Here is a 20,434-nt window from a genome sequence, read left to right as displayed (position 1 = left end):
TGCATTCCCTCTTAGTAGTTCTATCCAGAGCTCTATATCTATCTTCAATTTTACCCTTTTGTTGCCTTCTTTCATCCAGAGCAGGTATTATTTCATTACCTGCTCTCATTGCATTTTCCATATTTTGCCACTTTTGCTGTGGATGTTGGAGCACTGGGCCTTCCTCCTCAACCTGGTCATATCTGTATCTTACAATTATATTATATTGGTTCTTCATGACCAGTATGGCCCAAGAGTCAGCAAAAACCCGTTTGTTAGGACTGAAGGTATTTTAATAATACAGTCATTCCCATCCAAATCACATTATGGAAAAACCGTACAGAATGCGGAGAGTTCTATTCCTAGAAACCCCTGGAATCCGTGGTCCCGCTACACAGATTAGTTCCGCCTGAAAAAACAGGTCCGAACATTGTCAGGTAGATGATGGTTCTACCACAGTTCCCACTCATTAGCTTTAGATATAACTCCACTTCATGCCATGATATATTTTCCTATTTATCAGATTTTGTACATTTTAACATAGGTGGAAAGATGCACCAATGTTAATCCTAAAATATATAATATATGGGTTCGAGAGCCTCCTCGCCCCGTCAAGGGGGAATGTATCCAATCACAAGAGGCAAATAAAAATGATATAATTAGTATTTAGCTAAAAAAAAGTATTGAAGCAAACCAATGGAGGTACAACTTATCAACCAAACCACAAACATTCACAGCATTTCATGAACACATTATCTCATTGAAGTAGGACACATATGAAAATGATCACAAAAATGAAATAACAAACAACGACAGCACAATACAGTACGACCATTATAGAATGGTGATTTTTATCCAGAGTCTTACAAAAGAATGAAACGTGCAGCAGAGCGGCTTGGCACATACCAATAAACACAGTCTTTGTTTTTCCCCAAACTATGTCTAATGAACTTGGACTGAACTGTTAAATTACACCGATATGGTACTCGAATAACCAAGTACTTACTTAATACTTTCACATTTCTAAACTATTGTTAGATAAAAATAAAATACGTAAACCTTTTCCTCTTGCTTCATTTACATGTCTAAGTACATAATATCTCTTCTCTCACTAAGGATATTTCAAAATACTACATTTACTTTTTATTACGTACTCAATATTTTTATTATTCCATGTTCTTTTTTATCAATAAAATGAAGATTAAAATGTTTAGAAATACTGAAAACAAAGAGGCATATCTGTTAACTTGAGTAGGATTTCTATACACACTAAAGCTAATATGTCCTCTTAGTTTTCTTATAATCAAAATCTCTACAAATAAGTATTCCCTTGTATTACTTCCTTTCAACTGCAAACTTTGTCAACCGCTCGAGATTATTTAATAAGTGATAAAACTCAAGAAATTCGACATTAAATCAACTGGCCACAACAAGATGTCATCATCATACCTGAACCAAACTAGACCTTATCTAGATACTAAGGAAAGTAACTAGAAACGTTGGTTATGTAAAACTGGATAAAATGGGGAACCAGTTTCCATTACAAATTTGATTTAAAAAAAAACGATTCTAAAACGTTTCAAAAATGCATTTAGGCCTACAGTCACATATACCTGTTCATCAAAACCATGCAATTAATTTTGTTAAAAGGTTAAAACATCCTTAATTGGTACTTTCATACACAGCGAGTACACTGCTACACTCACTTTTATTTTGTTAGGGTAAGAGCTTTTCCTTCTTGACAAACCCTGCTGGATTGTAAATGTGAATTATTCAATTCCTGAACAAAAGAAACTAATTTATGTGCGAGATTTCCTTAGTTATAGCAAAACGTACAAACCTGAGATATAGGTCACAAAGCATTACAATTTTCACCAGTCTTATCTACCAAATTGTCCAATAAGACAAAGTTTTATACTTTGTATGAATGTATTTTACTTGAATACTTTACTCTAATTAAGAACTTAAGAACTTGTGCCTATGATTTGAAATTTCAGCTAAACGTATAATTTAGACTAAAATTGCACTAGTGTGACTACATAACACACACACACACACAGTCATTATAACATCCAATTTAATTTCTGGGGCTTTCCTCTTCCTCTCGCCATCAGTAACATACATTTAATTATCACTTAATGTAATTAGTATTAACTGATTCAAACCATTGATACAAATGACTGAGGCATGAAAGATCATATGTGATGAGACAAATGAGGGTGAATTAAAGTTGAAAAGACGCAAAACCTGCAACACATCCGCTAACAACGACGGAGGGACAGCTTTTGACATCTGAGACAGGGATTCCTGCTATTGGAGAATGTCTTAGTTATCTTTTAACTACAGATATTCCCTCACTCGATCTGTGCTTTGAAGTCAGGTGCTTAGAAAATAAACACTCTCCTTTTTGCATTATTATGAAAACTTTCAGCTTTGAAATTAAAATTACAGGAATACGCAAACAGAAAATACTCAGTATAACTAATATTCTCTGCTACAGAATCATACATGCTCATTGTAAGCAGGCAAAATCAATATTGAGTCCTTAATAGCTTTCAGCAAGGCTTCTGGTGGAAAATATTTGGCCCTTACAAACATAAAAATTTCTTCCTGTTGCCGCAACAAAATCCTTCATGACCTCTCAGAGTGAAGATAAATGACACAAAACAATCAGAATTATATTAACTATATTACAATAAAAAAAACTATTCTTCAATGTAGGGTAATTAATTAATTGAAAAAGTAGAATGGTGAGGTGCCAAAGAATCTGATAATTATAATTAAGTAAATAAAAATCGCATTGGTTAACAACTGATACTCGCAAATTCTCTACTAAGTCCTACTAAAAATATAATCCATGTAACTTTTTCAGTCACACTAGTGTTTATGCTTACGGAACATAAGGTAAAACTTACTGGTGCCAGGGAATGATACTTAGCTCCTCTGATAAATGCACTTGCATTATAAATCATTCATTAAAACATCTCTCACATCACAGTATTTAAAATGTTTCATACCTATATCTTTATCATTAATCACAGTACTCACCTTATCCGTAGGACGAAGCGTGTTGAATATCTTACGAACTACCTCCACAAGGACTTTTGTGCTGGTGTTCTCTCTTCTGTCAATAACTATGACCAATTCTCGAGCTCCTGGCGACTTTGTTTGAGTATAAAAATACCTAAAGAAAATAACCTAAATGAAATACAATGTGATGCCACAGTACATCAACAAAATGACATTTTTATAAAATAAAGTTTTATATATAATTACCATTTAATTACATAGAAGCCTAAAAATTCCAAAATTCACGGTAACTATTCAATTGCCATGTGTAGGTGACAAGACCCCACCCATTTTCGGGGTAAAGAGAGGAACGATGTAGCCAGTGCTCATCTTAAACCGTAGTGACATGGTGGTATATGCAGCCATGGGTCGCCTCCTACTTTAGTGGAGGACTTTGCAGAGAAGGTGGTAATCCGAAGGTTAGCAAAGTTAAAAGGTGCGCTTGCCCTGGGGGTATACCAGAATAAAATCATACAAAACTATACCTACACTGCAATAAAATAACCACACCCACCCACTAACAGAACTGGTGAGTACTCCAGGTATCATGTTGAACTCAACACACCCTGCATCAAGGCAAGGAGACAGAGGAGAGACAGAGAGTCCCCTAGGCATCCTCTCCCAGTACCATGCCAGCCACAGACAAAGGTCCTAACGTGCTACAATTTTCAAAAGCCAATTCCACTTCTTTGAGATAATACGGTGCAAACACTGACTTACACTTCCAATACGTTGATTGCACGATGGAGGAGAGGGACATGTTGTGCTGGAAGGAAAGAGAAGTAGCAACTGCTTAAACCTTATGTGTTCTAACCTTAATTAAAGGTAGAGTGTCCGCATGGATCCGAGAATGCACCTCAGAAATTTAGTCTTTCAAAAAATAGATCACATTTTTTTACATAAGATGGGAGAGGCTCCGAATGGCGCACCACAGAAGACTAGAAGGGCCTCTTATCTTCTCTGTCCTCTGAAGATAGCATCTCAAGGCTCCTCCCAGGCAGAACAGTCAATCCTCTTCCTCCGGACCAGCGATGTTTGCTACACCTTTAATGGAGAAGGAACAAGGCCAGGGCTTGGAAGGTTCTTTGTTCTTAGCAAAGAACATGAGAGAGGAGGAGCATACTGCATTTCCCTGTGTAAAACCTACTCTCTATGTCAATGGCTTGGAGCTTGCCGACTCGTTTAGTGGTGGCTAATGAAGAGGAGAGTCTTTCTAGATAGGTCTCTTAGAGAGACTGAACAGTGGTGTTCAAAGGCTGGGCCCAACAGCCACTTCAAGACCACGTCAAGATTCCACAAGAGATCTTCTTATCTCTTTTGTCTAGTCATGTCAAAGGATTTGATGAGATTACTGAGGTCTTGGTTGAAGGACAGGTTCAACCCTCTGTGCTTGAAAACAGAGTCTAACATGGATTTATAGCCCTTAATAGTAGAGGACGATAATTTCTTGTGTGACCTCAAGAAGAGCAAGACATCAGATGTCTCAGAAGAGACATTACTTCGATGACACCATCTCTGGAAGACTGTCCATTTAGACTGCTAGAGGTTGCTAAAGACTGGTGCCTGCATCTAGCAATAGCTCTCACAACCACTCTTGAAAACCCCTTCTCTCTGATGAGGCTCCAGACAGTCTGAAGCCTCTCGGGGCCAGAGCAGACAACCCTTGGTGGAACCTACAGAAGTGGGGTTGTTTGAGAAGAGACGGTTTTTGAGGGAGCAATCTTGGAAAGTCCACCAGAAGAGGTGGGAACCATTCATTCATCAGCCAGATAGGAGCCACTAGTCATCAAAACGTCTTGATGAGAGAAGAAATTGTTTTGGTGGGAGAACTTGTTTAAGCCTCTCTGACCATGCTGAACAGAGGAAATGAGTAGACGTCTAGTCCCATCCAGTCCTGGAGCATGGCATCCATCGCCAATGCCAGAGGGTCTGGGGCTGGAAAGCAGAAGAGGGGAAAACAATGATTCCTGGACATAGCAAACAGGTCCAGGGTTCCATGAGAAATTCCTGGTTGCAGCAACTTAACTCGTCCGCTAAGATGTTCAGTTTTTTTTCAGACTTTGGATACTTCATGCAGCTGTCCCTAATATATCAGTGCAGTAATCCCCTGGATTATTTCATTACAAGAGGAATCACTCCCTTTTGCCTGACTAGTGTGACTCTCTCTGTTCCTGAGAAAAAAACGTCTGCTCATTTTGCTTTGGCTTTTGCTGTTATCTTTTACTCAAAGTCCATGATACTATATGATGACTTTCAGGAAATACATATCATGATAAAACAGGGGGAAAAGACTTTTCTTATACCAAAAATTGCAAGTTCATACAAGTGGGATCTGCAAACCTTCATCTGGACATTTGATAAGGCTTTTAGAGTAGCTTAAGAAGCTGAACCAAAATCAGAATTCCAAGCAGAAGAACCTCCCATGGGCTTTGATTTCTGAATAGTAGTGGTCTTGGAGCAACTGTAGATGTGAAGTGCTGTGGTGCATGAAATTTTTCCTTCTTAGTTGTTCAACATCAACAGTTCTATAAGTTAGCACAATACTCAAGACATAATAGACTACTGCCAACAGGAACTGGGGCACCTGTTATTAATATTGCCTTAACTCTTCCTCCACCCTTTATCATGGTTATACGTAAATGCCAAGGTTAAATAAAATGAGCGATTTTCACAGGAAATGCTTGTGATTACCAATTAGTGACAACCAATGAGCACAATCAATTTTGGTTATACCACAAGCAGTCTTCATTGCCTTCAAGATGCATCACCTCCCTAGGTTGTACCCTCATTTTAAAAATCTGAATATTGATCTAAATCCCTGGTAGCACAATACTGAAAAATGAGACAATCCTTTAAAACCTGTGCAATTTGCTTGCCTTCTCAGTTTCAAGAGACTCTGAACAGCTGATCTGATAGACTAACATCCATTTTCAGCTGCTGTGGTCTGGGAAATGACTTTGAGGTTTGACACAAGAACAAGGGCTATCGTGAGGTCATTAAGTAACATCACACCTACCAACCCCCTCAGTCCTCTGGTAACCACAGTGTTGGGACTTTTATAGAGCATTTATCTCTCCTTACTTTATGGGTAAATCCTTCCTTTACCCTTTACTGAAAACATGATTTTTTTGGCTGACCTGTCAGGAATTGTGGTGACAACACGCCACATGCAATGCAGCAACATCGGACTGGCCATTTGGTGGTAGGAGTACAATAAGGAATCAGTTGCTCACTGGTTGCCGTCATAGGTATATCAGTGCAAACGTTCTTGCTTTTCAGCTTCCATCATCAATGTTCTACAAGATAATATCTTATCATATCACCTACTGAGATATTGACCTTAAGCTCAAGGAGGAAAATCTGGACATGACATACCTTTACCCCCAATAAGATGAGGAACTTCCATTGCAATGTCAAGGACAGGTTTTTCTGGAGCCAAGAAAAAACATTGTAAAGTTGAGTATTTTGAACTTTGCTACATGTGAAGCACATAATTTCAACTGATAAACTCATATAAATTGACATGAATCATTTATGTAATTTTGGGACCTTCATTTATGAAAAGTATATGATTTCTAAAATGATGAGGTTATAGTTGGTTATAATGGTAAAATAGCTGGCAATCTGAAGTAATACATCAAAATGAAGCCAGATAAGTGAGGTTTCAACTATTTACTCATTCAAGTGATGATGGCTATATTCATGAATTTCTTCTGCATCAGGAAGCCACAACTTTTGATACATATTCAGCAGTTCTTAATGATACTAAAATGATACTAAAACTAAAATCATCTTGAACTTATCTGAAACTACTAATGGAAGTAACCCCAGATGGAAATATGCAGACAACTTTTTGATCACTCTTGAGGCAACACAGCTCTTGCAATACACAAGTACTGCTCAGGAGAACCGTATAGAAAAGACTCCATTAGCAGCTAAAAAGGTCATGCAAAGTAAAAGAAAAACACTAAGGGGGCTTTTAAAAATTACTCAACTTCTGACTGGTTAATCCGTAGGTGGAAGGATAAGAAAATATTGACAATGTTTAGTGAAACTACTGTGGTACCCTCCATGTGCAAAAGGACCTAAGATACAACAAAGAAAAGGGGGAGGCATCATTCTCAAATATGATGCTAAGGTACAAAGCATATAAGAGGGGCATTGATAAGAGCAACATGTTGGTGCACCTATATCAGACCACCATGAAATCTTTGGATACCTCTTGGACCTGTGTACTGTAAACCTCTTGGACCTGTGTACTGTAAACCTCTTGGACCTGTGTACTGTAAACCTCTTGGACCTGTGTACTGTAAACAGAAGAGATTGTGTTGCTCCTGAACAAAACTACATACCCTTGAAATACTTTGGATTTGATGTGGTGAAGTTTCCAAAGTGCACAAAGCCTTCACTTCAGAGAACTTTCAGGAATTCCATTGCCTTTGACTTGGCCTTGGCAATGCTTGATCCATCAAAGGGTCAACAGTCAGTCATGCCTGATGAAAGCATCAGATTTGACACACACACACACACATACACACGCACACGCACACACATACACACACACATGCACACACACACAAACACAAACAAAACCTATCTGACCATCTATACTGATGGGCAATAAGATTGCACATAGCCTGTTCAGTGGGCAAGATTCATTTGTGCCTGAGACCAAATAAGAATTGCTTCCTGGAGTTTCACATGAAGTAAATGTATTTCTAATATATCTGTCCCAAAATGTATTAATGTTCACATATTCATGTATTCTTTTGTGTACACAGTGGCATCATTAACGGGGGGCTATAGGGGCTGAGCCGCCCCCCCCCAATAAAGTCCCAGCCCCCCAAAAAACACTGACCCAACACATCCCATAGAAACTTACAGTATCCCTAATCAACATGCAAACCTCAGATATTAGCAATTTAGCAGCTATATCAAATATCCAAGGAAAGTCATAGACCGCAGTCAGAGGATAATTCAGTAAGAAGTATTTCTTTAGTAAATACCTAGGCAGCTAAGCTAACTGAATGATTTACAAATTTCATTAAAAGCAGTGAAGAGCATTTTGACGATATTTTAACATTTCCATGCGTTAACATGCAATTCGTTACATGTTCCTTACGTACTGCACTCTCAGACGCCGAGACTCGATGAGTCGTTGCTATTATGGTTGGTTTACTTCACGCTCTGTAGGAACGTAGTGCTGTCTAGTATTTAGTAATCGATTTATATCTTGGTGTTACGTGTAATGTTTGTGTAATGGTTTGAGTGTTTGGTAATCAGTTAATTTCTAGGCCCACGATAGTGCTACGTGATATATGGTTGATAAACAAGACGCGGAAAAGAAACAAAAATAGTGCAACTGTGTTACATTAAAGTCATGTTGCTGGAATACGCAATAGTAGTAGCATGTAACAGTGCATGTGCATTTATCTTGATTCATCTATGGATACTCAGAAATCGTAGCTCTGGTGTTAGTAAATTTTTTTCTTTTCTTGTGTAGTGAAGCCAAATAAGATTGTTGGATAGGCCTATGCGCGAATCAATAAATTCGTGTGTTACTGTTTTAAAGCTAATGATAACTACTAATCACTATACTAATTAATACGTATGCAATATTGCCTTTACAGATCTTATATGTAACGTTAATGATGTAGCTGAAATCCCAAATCTGTGTTACACTTCAAGATACAATTTACCTACTGTAAATCTCAAACCATGAAAAGGTCATCAGACAAATCCCAGGGTAACATAAGAAAATTCTTTTGCACTCGCACTTCCAAAGATGAGTGGCAAGAAAAGGTGGCTGCTGTTGCAAATGAATTTGAAATGCAGGAAACAACCAAGGATAGTCACCAGCCGAAGCCATTCAGATATGTGTCAGTAACTATAGATTAACTAGTAAAAAAGGTTAACTTGTGAAGCATGGCTTTTTTGTTCTTATCCATTTACGTAGTTTGATATATTTGTGCATTATTATTAATATTTTTCAATGTAGGCTATACATTTACAGTGGATGTGCTATACGTTCACTAGATAAACTTGATATACATAATAAACACACACATAGATAAATATCCTCTGTGGATCATGTCCCCTGAATGCTATGTTTGTTTTAGTAATTGTAATAACAATGTTCAATAGTGTCTTAACATATTCTCTATTGTGAAAAACCTGCTGTTTATGTTGGCTATCAAGTTGTTTATGAACATCACCATGCAACTGTGAAACTTTGAGGTTGAGCCATTTTTCCATAGCAGTAACTGGCATGTGCCTTTTTCATGCTTGAACGCCTTTTCGTCCATCTTCTTCCAGTTACTGAAACCTTCGTTGGTATATGCCATTTCTCTATGCCCTACATTAGCACCAAAGAGTCTGCATACAAAGCCACTCATACCTACCATACCAATCACATTGAAAAGACCTGGTCTGAGAACCAAACTGTTCTTTTGGATACATTTTTAGTCTTGGTTGTGTGGGTTCATCTTCAGGTCTCATGGCTATCAGTAAATTGTCCTTTAGTAGGAATTTCAAGGTTTTCACTTGTGCTGAGTCGTGAGTGAAAAAAAATGGTGTTCCGTATATTCATACACACATATAGATATTAATCCTAATCCTACGCACATACATTAGGTCTGTATATATATATTAAAAGGATAAGATAATATCTTATCATATCTAGATGGGATGGAAGTACCAGTTGCAACGGTCATTATTTAACCACTTCGCCACCCGAGTAGTGGGAAAAACAGAACAAAGAATAACTAATAATTCCAAAAGTCTTGTAAACTTAAATGTGCGTGTGTTATCGCAAATATAATGTATATATGTATGCATGGTGATGTTCATAAACAACTTGATAGCCAACATAAACAGCAGGTTCTTCACAATAGAGAATATGTTAAAACACTATTGAACATTGTTATTACAATTGCTAAAGCGAAAGTTCATTAAATAAGGGTGCCTTTCTGGAAATTTTTTACTTGATAAGCAAAGAGTCTGAGAGATTTTGTGACCTGAAAAAAATTCCATTAAATGTCAAGTATACATCTGGGTTAAGTCAGAATTATCTTCTCAACGCTGTATCCGATAGTGTGCTTGATGTCAAAGCTAAAGAAGTCAAGTCATCACCCCTCTTTGCAGTAATATCTGATGAGACTAGAGATATTAGTATTACTGAGCAGCTCTGTGTCTGCATTAGGTATGTCATAGATGAAACAGTAAATGAGAGGTTCACCGGATTCATTCCTTTGAAGAATCTTGATGCTCCTTCTGTAACTAACGCGTTGTTAGAGAAGCTCCGTAATCTTGGCCCGAATATTAGTAAACTAATAGCACAGTGCTACGATACAGCATCTGTAATGAGTGGCAAAATCAGTAGTGTACAGGAACAAATCCGAGAATCTGTGAAGAATGTATGCTGTTATGTACCATGTTCTGCAAACAGATTACAGTTAGTCATAACTCACACAGCTGGCTGCCAGCCAGAAGTAGCAGAATTTTTTAACTTGATTTCAGCTCTGATTAACTTCATCCGTGGTTCAACCTTGCGCCATGATATGTTCACAGATTTCCAGAAAGACAAAAAATTGTCAGTTCTGGAACTTCCTAAAGTGTGTCAACACAAATGGGAATACAACCATAAGGCCCTTAAGTCAATATCACAACGCTATGAGATTTTGTTGGATACTCTAGAAGATTTGTCTAACCATGGAAGATCTGGTGAAGAAAAAGCCTTAACTAATGGATTCCTACAAGCTGTAAATAAGTTTGAGACAGTCGTTTTGCTGATTACCTTTTCTGAAGTATTTGATATTACAACCCCACTATCAAAGACATGGCAGAATGAGAATATGGAACTTGCTGCAGCACTGAGCATGGCACAAAAAATACTTGAAATTATTAGTGACAAAAGAACAACAGACTACCATTTTAACACCATTTGGCAAAAATCAACTGATTTTGCCACTGAGAGAAACATAACTTCAACTTTCCGTCAGCTTCCAAGGAAAAGGAAACCATCTTCACGTCTGTTGGAATCCTTTGTACTCGAAAACACAGGCCAACGAGACTTTTGAAAGGGTTGAGGACCCAAAAGCCTACTGTAGAAGGTCTCTGTATATCCCTATTTTTGACAAAGTACTCAGTGAATTTAGACAAAGATTTGATGAACCAAAAAGTATTCTCCTTGGTGTAGCTGCTTGCCACCCATCATCTCCAAATTTCTTAAATGAAAATGACTTGCAATACCTTATTGACCAGTACTCAATTGAAAGGGAAGCCTCCATACAGAACTACTTATTGCTCAGAGAACACTACGGGATGATGTAAAACTATTTCTGATGCTTTGGATAAACTGAAACCAATGAAGGAAGGTTTCACCACACTCTGTGATTAAATGCATTTGGCTTTAACTTTCCCTGTCATTAATGCCAAATGTAACGATCTTTTTCTGTCTTGAAATTGGTCAAAACTTACCTCAGGGCATCAATGGGTCAGGAACAATTAACCAGTCTAGGCATAATTTCTATTGAGAAAACTGTAGTGGATTCCCTTGATCTAGATAGGGTAGTGGATAGATTTGCAGCTCTCCCAATATCTTTACAGTCAAAATTCGGGTGAATCCACCACAAGTCGATTATCTCTAATTTAATTATGTTTGATGCAATATACTTCATGTAATCAATGTGGTTTATTATTCTACTTTTATTTTTTTTTTTTACGTGAGAAAGAGCTCCGTATTATTTTATCATTTTAAACAGTTTTGTTCTTCTATAAGAATACGTGAAAGTATATATGCAGAGAATAGTTTCATCATAGTATTTCATGTAATACGCCACATATATAAATATATGTAATACGCATGCAATACTCCAATTTTTTTCACGCCTGCTCATCTACCAAGTTACCATCTAATGGTCACAGCAAATATATCAAGCTGGTAGGGCTCCAGGCCCCCCAAAATTTAACCTCTATTGGCGCCACTGAGGACCATATTGGTCAATTGCCGCCTACCCTGATGGAAGCCTAATCCTTTGCTGGCGTCTCGGTGGGAATTTTAACATTTCTATCTTTGAGAAGAGAGATTTATTTTTAAGAAAATGGCTATAGCCTAGCTAGACATATTTCACATAGGACGAAAAGTTGTGGCAGGACTCCTATGTAAAACATCTAAGTCATTTTATGACAGGATGTTGTAGTAAGAGTGGTGTGGGGCTAAAGCATCCCCTAAATTATCACACTTTTGGAAAATCAGGGGCAGTGTGTGATCCTGTACTGGGGCCTAGATTAGTGGCATTTGCCCAAGACATCATTAACCTGTAAACCGGAGGAAATTATATTAATATGAATGATGACGATCCAGACTTGGTGAACATGATCAAGAAAAAATATTTTACGGCTAGTATCCAGGCTGGAAGGTATTAATAACTGTAAGGTTTTGGTGGTTAGTCTAGAGACTCGTTGACACTCCTATAGCAAAGTCCAGCTAGCTTTGCAGCTAAGCCCTACCTACTGAATACGTCACGACCATTCCTTGAAGCTGATTGGTCGGAAATTGTTTCGAAAAGTTGGGTAATCTGTGGTTCTTTTCATCTTCATTTTTTTGCAATGGTTGTTTTACCGAACTAAAATATACTGTGCATTATAAAAAGGAAACGTTACATTATCCCCTGAAATAAAATCATAATATACATTTCCATGAAAATTCTAAAAAAACAGGAAAATACTAATGAAGTGTGAAGTGTTACACGTTCCTGCAACGTTGCCTTTTGTAAATGAGTTTCACCTGAATACGAATGTGACACAGGGAATGTCTGCGTTCGAATCGGTTCACCTGAATCACTGGACAATGGTAATTAACGTCTGATGTTGTCAATGATATTTCCCATTCTTAATTTAAACACTAGGACTTACTCAGAGCTAAGAAGACTGTTTATTTCATATTGATTTCAGGAAATTTTACTACATTTTAATAGTCTTAAAATCTATTTTATTGGAATCGTTTACACATTCAGAGGGATGACAAGCAGCGACTGCACTCTACAAAAGCAGAATACATCTTTGTTAAAAAAAATTTACTGTATGATAAGCTATACAAGTCATATTGGATACAGATTGCTGAGAATTTTCTTAAGGACATTATCTCCTTTCGAAATGAATCATCATACAAAAATGATGTACTAGCCCTATAAGTCTATTTATTGTGTTTCTTGTTGTGGTCAGAGATCACCGCAAAAGAAATGTGTTGGAATCCATTTTTATTGAAGCCACATCAACAAGGAATTTAAATCTGCATCCTGGATTGTCCCTTGATCCTCTTTCCTTGTCTCTTTTGCTTAAAGAACACACCGCTCAGATTAACAAACTGTAACCCCGACTCTCTTTCTGTTTTTGTATATAAAGGTCTATCAACTTCTACTATATTCAGTGTGAACTTGAAACTGTAAAATAAACTACGAAAGTAATTGTTCCAAGTACCCAGTTTTTCACTATCTTTCTACTATGGATTAAAGGATATTCCCAAGCATGTGTTCCTTCTGTTACATATATACATATATATATATATATATATATATATATATATATATATATATATATATATATATATATATATATATATATACATACATATATACATATATACATATATATATATATATATATATATATATATATATATATATATATATATATATATATCTATATATAGATATATATACTATATATATATACATATATCTATATAAATATATATACTATATATATATATATATATATATATATATATATATATATAGATATATATACATATATATATCATATCTATATATATATATCTATATATATATATATATATATTATCATATATATATAAATATATATATATACATATATATATACTATATATATATATATATATATATATATATATATATATATATATATATGAATAATTATCACTCGAACCGTGATTCTTTATATATCATTCGAGCTACAATGTCCTTTAATATCTAAATTCGCTCTTCCTGATATATTTTCATACATGTACCGAAGAAGGGGAATTTTTTAGTTGAAAATAATTTCGTCCATACATGGGATCGAACCACCGTCCAAGTGGACGGGAACGAAATCAGGACGGACAGTGACGCTATCAGTTCAGCGTCACTGTCCGTCCTGATATCGTTCCTGTCCACTTGGACGGTGGTTCGATCCCATGCATGGACGAAATTATTATCAACTAAAAAATTCCCCTTCGGTACATGTATGAAAATATATCAGGAAGAGCGAATTTAGATATTAAAGGACATTTGTTGCTCGAGAATATATATATATATATATATATATATATATATATATATATATATATATATATATATACATATATCATATATATATATATATATATATATATATACATATATAATATATATATATATATATATATTATATATATATATATATATATTATATACTGGCAGAACCAACCAATACTCTACTGATCAGGAGTGCCTTGAAAGGTAAGGCTGCTCAAATAGCTGCTCAAATGCTAGAGTACAGGCAGTTATTTAGAAATTCGGTTAGAGGAGGCTGGCTCTCAAACTTATGCGGAATTTTTTCAGCTTAAATGGAAATAGCTTAAAAAATGGCTTGAAAATTAAAATATAACCACTTTTGAGCAATTGCAGAATCTTATTGCATTGGAGGAATTTTTGAGAAAAATTTCGAGCAACATTTCAACGTTCATGAGAGAACAAGAGAAGGATGGAAAGAAAGCGGCTCTTTTTGCTGATGAATATATTCTCATCTGCAGAGGGGGCAAACTATACATGATTGTCCTAACCCCCGATGTCAAGTATCTAAGGTGGTCCTGCAGACTTCTCAGTAATATACAGGAAGTAGGCCTGAGAATCTTACAAAGAACAAAGCATAAACGAAAACTGTTCTTAATTGTTCCCAATTCTCTGATGACTTCTCTAATTTTCTCTATTGTGGCACTGTCAATGATTTTTCTATAAAGCTGTCGAGGGATCGTCGCAGACATTATTAAGTGGTAAACTGAAACATTTCACACGGTCCACTAATAAACATGTTAGTTTCTAAAAGCATATCAACCATTTAGTTCATGACGTTGGACATTTGACCCATTTCTGCAAGCTCCTGACTTCACAAAACCTTTTTTCATTCAGGTTGATGCAAGCAACATTGGCTTTGGAGGTGTGTTATTACAGGAATTGCTAAGTGAGGTTACAAACTCATCGCTTCTGTTGGAGTGGCTGTTACCGATTGCCTACCATTCAGGGTTCTTCAAAGGAGCGCAGCTAAGATGGGCAACTGGGGCGAAATTACTATTTAGAATTATCGATTCGGTGCTGCACTTTCGTCCCTACTTGCAAGGCCTTGAGAAAGTAGTAGTTTACTCAGATCACATGCCTCCCAGATTCCTACGTCGAGCAAAGTTCAATAACCAAAAGCTACTAAGGTGGTTGTACAAACTTTCGTCCTTTAATGTTGAAGTTTGAAAGATTCCAGGATCAGAGAATAATGTTGCAGATGCACTGTCACGCCTGCCTCCATTCCAGCTACATTGGTCATTAAAGTCTTCAACTTAAAATATACTTGATTTGTTTGTACTCTTTGCTACTTATGTTGTCCTCAAAGTTATTATGTATGTTCGTATGTAATTATCACTGAACTCAATGTTATAATTTCTTGGTCAATTCTGAGATTCATAATTTTATATATTTAGTTTTCATGTAATTTCATTCTCAAAAGGGGAGGAATATGTCAGAACCAAACCAATTTCATTTACTTTCAAGGTTTAAGTAAACTACAAACACTTAATGCCATCTGTTGGTAATAGTGAAATTACTTAACTCATAACGCCATCTCTCGGTAACGGTGCAATTACTTAAATTTCAATTCTATTTTTCTTACAAAAACTTTCATCGGAGTTTATTATCCAGTGGTGATAGCTGTACATATTTATTCTGATCTGGTGGTAATGGCTTTTGTATATATTTAAAGCGGTGAAAATAGATTTGTTATGCCTCTCTGGTTATTTTATTTCACTGTACAACCATCTATTGTGGAAATTATCAAAAGAAAAGACTCGAGTTCCAATCTAAGGGTTATGGAAATTTTTCAGAATATATATATATATATATATATATATATATATATATATATATATATATATATATATATATATCTGAATGTGCATTTGATTGTATGTATGCATGCAGCATATTTGTATGTATTTATGTGTGAACGTATGTACTTATATCTCTAGATGCCACGAAAAAGCTGCATACACTTCACAATTATGTATTTTGATCAACAGTGGTTATAAAATTGATCCTGGTGAATGTGGGTAGGTGACAATCGTGTTTACGTCACATGCAGGTGTGACACACGACGTGGGTGGTATCTGAGATGGTCGCGTCCTTTGACAGAAACGACCCGCTTGTCTCCAGCTCGCTATACCTTCCGCCTTTATCGAATTTGGTGGGCGTGGACGTTGGAATATTAGCTTGAAAATAGGGCCACGGGATTATCCCAAGTGCCGACGGTTTCCAGTTCCTTCTTTCATTGACAGTGGCGGATTTTGTGATGTTTTCCGAGATACGGAGACATAAATGCTTTCACCACAGAACCAGATACACCTAGATTTTCATCTAACAATATGTCTGTAATTTACTATAAAATCATGAATACAATCCGTTTGGACATCACAAAGTTCAAATATTTTCACTCTAAATCTGGAAGTATTGCTTGCAACTAAGCCTTCCCTTCCTTAACATCAAACTTTCATCTATGCATAAATCTTGGAAAGGTTGAAATTTTTCCCTGGTTTTCCTACGCACAGTGACGAGAACTGGTTTATTTATCTATTTTATTTTATTTTTATCTGGGCCTGTCTCCTGTGAATTATCAACGAAATGTTTTTTCTCCTGTGAATTATCTACGAAATGAACTCCTAGAATTCGATGACATCAGCCTAATCATTCCTTTTGTCTCGAATGCCTCAAGCGTAGTCCAGTAATCAACGATGCGACGTTTACTTAGATGCGACATGATCATACTCACACACAAGAAGCGTATCATTTCGTTCACAGTAAGCTGGGCAAACTTTCGCAGATATTTTTGGTAGTGCATCTCCAAGTGTAATCGACCAGGAATCTTTGATAACGGTTTGTCTCTTTAACAGTTCGCCACATAAATTCGTTATCGAAAAATTCAAAAACATAATCTACTTCGGAGTACTTCCTTTGAATTTTCATTCACATTACATCTTGACGTAATGCTCTGCCACTGCCATCAAATACGAAATCTCTGGGGCTGAGTCACCTCGCTGTCGCTGTCTCCGAATTCTTTCGTCACTGTTGCTCTTATTAGGTGGCAGATTTTCGATATTTTCACTGTCGGTTGGAATTTCATCACTGTCTCTTGCACCAGGCTCATAATTATTCATTTAATTGCCTTCTAAATCCCATTCCTTTTCATATCATTGGGTTTGCAATGAGACGACATCTTGGTGACAGGACTTTTCCCCGTGGGTTTTCTGAGGAGGTCCCTAAAGGTTTCCATGATGGGCGCCGTTGCAAGGAAGGGGGCTAACTGATTCACGTATCCGAACCATCACCTAATATCAGTGATGGAGAGCTTCTCTGGCATGTGGAAGTTACGAATGGTGTCTAGTCGTTCGTCTGCAGGCTTGTATGACTTCCATCCCAAGTGGTACCCGACGAAGGTAACCTCTCTCTTGCAGAATTTAAACTTCTCAGGCTTGAGTGTAATACCTGCAGAGGCACATGTTGACAGAAATTCATATACATGCTAAAACGCCTCTTCGATGCTGTGATCATATAGCAAGGTGTCATCGATGCATTTATGTTTTCTGGTGATGTCTTCTAGGGCGTCGTCGAACCTTTTTGTGTAGGCGTCGGAAGCCAAACAGTGACCCATGGGTGTCCTACGATAACGATACCGCCCCCATGGGGTGATGAAGGTCGTGAGTGGGCGGCTATCCTCGTCCAATTCCACTTGGTGGAAACCCCAATGGGCGTCCGCTGTAGCTTTGTACATGTGTATGGGGATGAATTTTAGATGAACTCACAGTATGATAACTGGCAGATTGTAACCAGTATTTCAATCATTGTATTTTCCTTCGTATGTTTATATATAATAAATATATATTATATATAGTATATAATATGATAGATATAGAGATATATATATATTAAATTAATAGTATATATATATAATATAGATATAGATATATATATAAGATATATATACATGAATTTTTAACATTGTATTATATATACACACACATATATAATATATATATATATATATATATATATATATATATATATATATATATATATATATAGCGAATGAAATACAATGATTGAAATACTGGTCACAATCTGCCAGTTATCATACTGAGTTCATCTAAAATTCATCCCCATACACATGTACAAAACTATATATATATATATATATATATATATATATATATATATATATATATATATATATACGCACATATATATATATATATATATATATATAAGCGAATACCACAGGATAATGACAGTCAGAAATCCAAGAGCTTTCATGTTTACTAAGACATTGTCAAGGAACGAATGAAATACAATTGGAGAGGAAGTTATCAGTTAAACAAGATCAAAAATACCAGATGGTTAATTGTCAAAAGGGTAAAAGTTAAAGAGATAATCTAGGGTTATCGGATATCACACGGTCACAAACTTAATCATAGCATCCGTACAGTCCAAAACTCTTGACATTAATGTTACTGAAAACAATATTTATGTTAAAAAGCTTTAAAATTCTGGGAATATATAAAAACCTTTCATCATAGGGTAATTTTAAAATGTTATGCTTACTAAATTCAAGTTTGTCATTAGTTAAATAACTGTCCATAGAAATGATAGAAATTTCACCTTTTCAGTCTTTCGGAAATCAACTAACATGGCCTCTTTTGTTCCTTACTACTCCAATCACCATCAAAATGTTAAATCCTTTGTTTTTTTCTGGAATGTTCCTAAGGGCTTTACGTGTCTGCAGCACGCAGTTTATTGACGCTGAGATTAAAAATATTTATGATATTGCATTGAAAATTAAATACTCAAGGACTTTTGTGGATGTGGCATGGAAAAGAGCTAGAAAAACATTTTATTTAACTAATGACAAACTTGAATTCAGTAAGCATAACATTTCAAAATTACCCTATGATGAAAGGTTTTTAGATATTCCTAGAATTTTAAAGTTTTTTAACATAAATGTTGTTTTCAGTAATATTAGCGTCAAGAGTTTAGTAATAAAAAATTCTCCTAAAAATCTTCCAGGATGCATATATGAAATTCCTTGCAAAATGTGTGATTAAGCACCAATATTCTGTGAGAACTGGGCAAATATCTAATGCATTATTCGTACATATGAGAGATTTAGATAATCCTATTAACTGGAGTCAAGCAAGAGCCTTAATCCCATGTAATGACACAGTTAAAAGGAATATCAATGAATCTTGTTTCATCAAGTCAAATAATGGAAATGTTCTAAATTTAATTCTTGGTTTATTTAAACTTGATGCCTTCATAATGAAAAAAGTTGTGGATAAATATAAGCAACAAAATTATTATATTCAGTTTTTACATGTTTTGGACTGTAAAGATACTTTGTAATTTCGGTTAGGGTCAAATCTGTTTAGGTTCGTGACCGTGTGATATCCGATAATCCTGGATTATCTCTTTAACTTTTACCCTTTTGACAATTAACCATCTGGTATTTTTGATCTTGTTAACCTGATAACTTTCCCTCCAATTGTATTTCATTTTTTCCTTGACAATGTCTTAGTAAAGACGAAAGCGCTTGGATTTCTGACTATCATTTTCCTGTGGTATTCGCTTATTTAATGAAGTCACGTGCATCTACTGTGATTTTTTTTAAGCAATATATATATAATATATAGATAAAAGAAAAAGAATATATATATAAATAATTATTATATAAATTACTATTATAATATATATACATATATATCATATATATATAAAAATTAAGATATAATATTTATATACATTAATTAAATATTATATATAGAATATTCAATATATATATAATTAATATATGGTTATAATATATATATATATATATATAAAGCAAATGAAATATAGTGTTGAAATACTGGTTACAATCTGCCAGTTATCATACTGTGAATTCATATAAATGCACGTATTTCAATAAAATTCATTATTTTTCATCAATATGTCATAGGAAAAGGATTCAAGTGCACGACATCCTCGACCTGACCGCCGGCAGATCGAGAGAAGAGCTCTCTATGAGGATAATTATTTTG

General features: G+C 35.6%; 1 protein-coding gene across 6 annotated transcripts in view; it reads right to left on the bottom strand.

Moving 5' to 3' along the window:
* The window catches only part of LOC135216728 (uncharacterized), a 481,792-nt gene that overhangs the window by 301,234 nt on the left and 160,124 nt on the right, over nt 1-20,434 (bottom strand). For all 6 annotated transcript variants that reach the window (XM_064252201.1, XM_064252232.1, XM_064252208.1 and 3 more), the window contains exon 8: nt 3,028-3,163. In XM_064252201.1, coding sequence (XP_064108271.1) covers nt 3,028-3,163 — 136 coding nt within the window. The remainder of the gene's footprint in view (nt 1-3,027; nt 3,164-20,434) is intronic.

Source organism: Macrobrachium nipponense, chromosome 19 (assembly GCF_015104395.2).
Source record: "Macrobrachium nipponense isolate FS-2020 chromosome 19, ASM1510439v2, whole genome shotgun sequence".
Classification (NCBI taxonomy): Eukaryota; Metazoa; Arthropoda; class Malacostraca; order Decapoda; family Palaemonidae; genus Macrobrachium; species Macrobrachium nipponense.
Note: the sequence above shows the minus strand (reverse complement) of the source record. Positions and strands in the feature narration are given on the sequence as shown.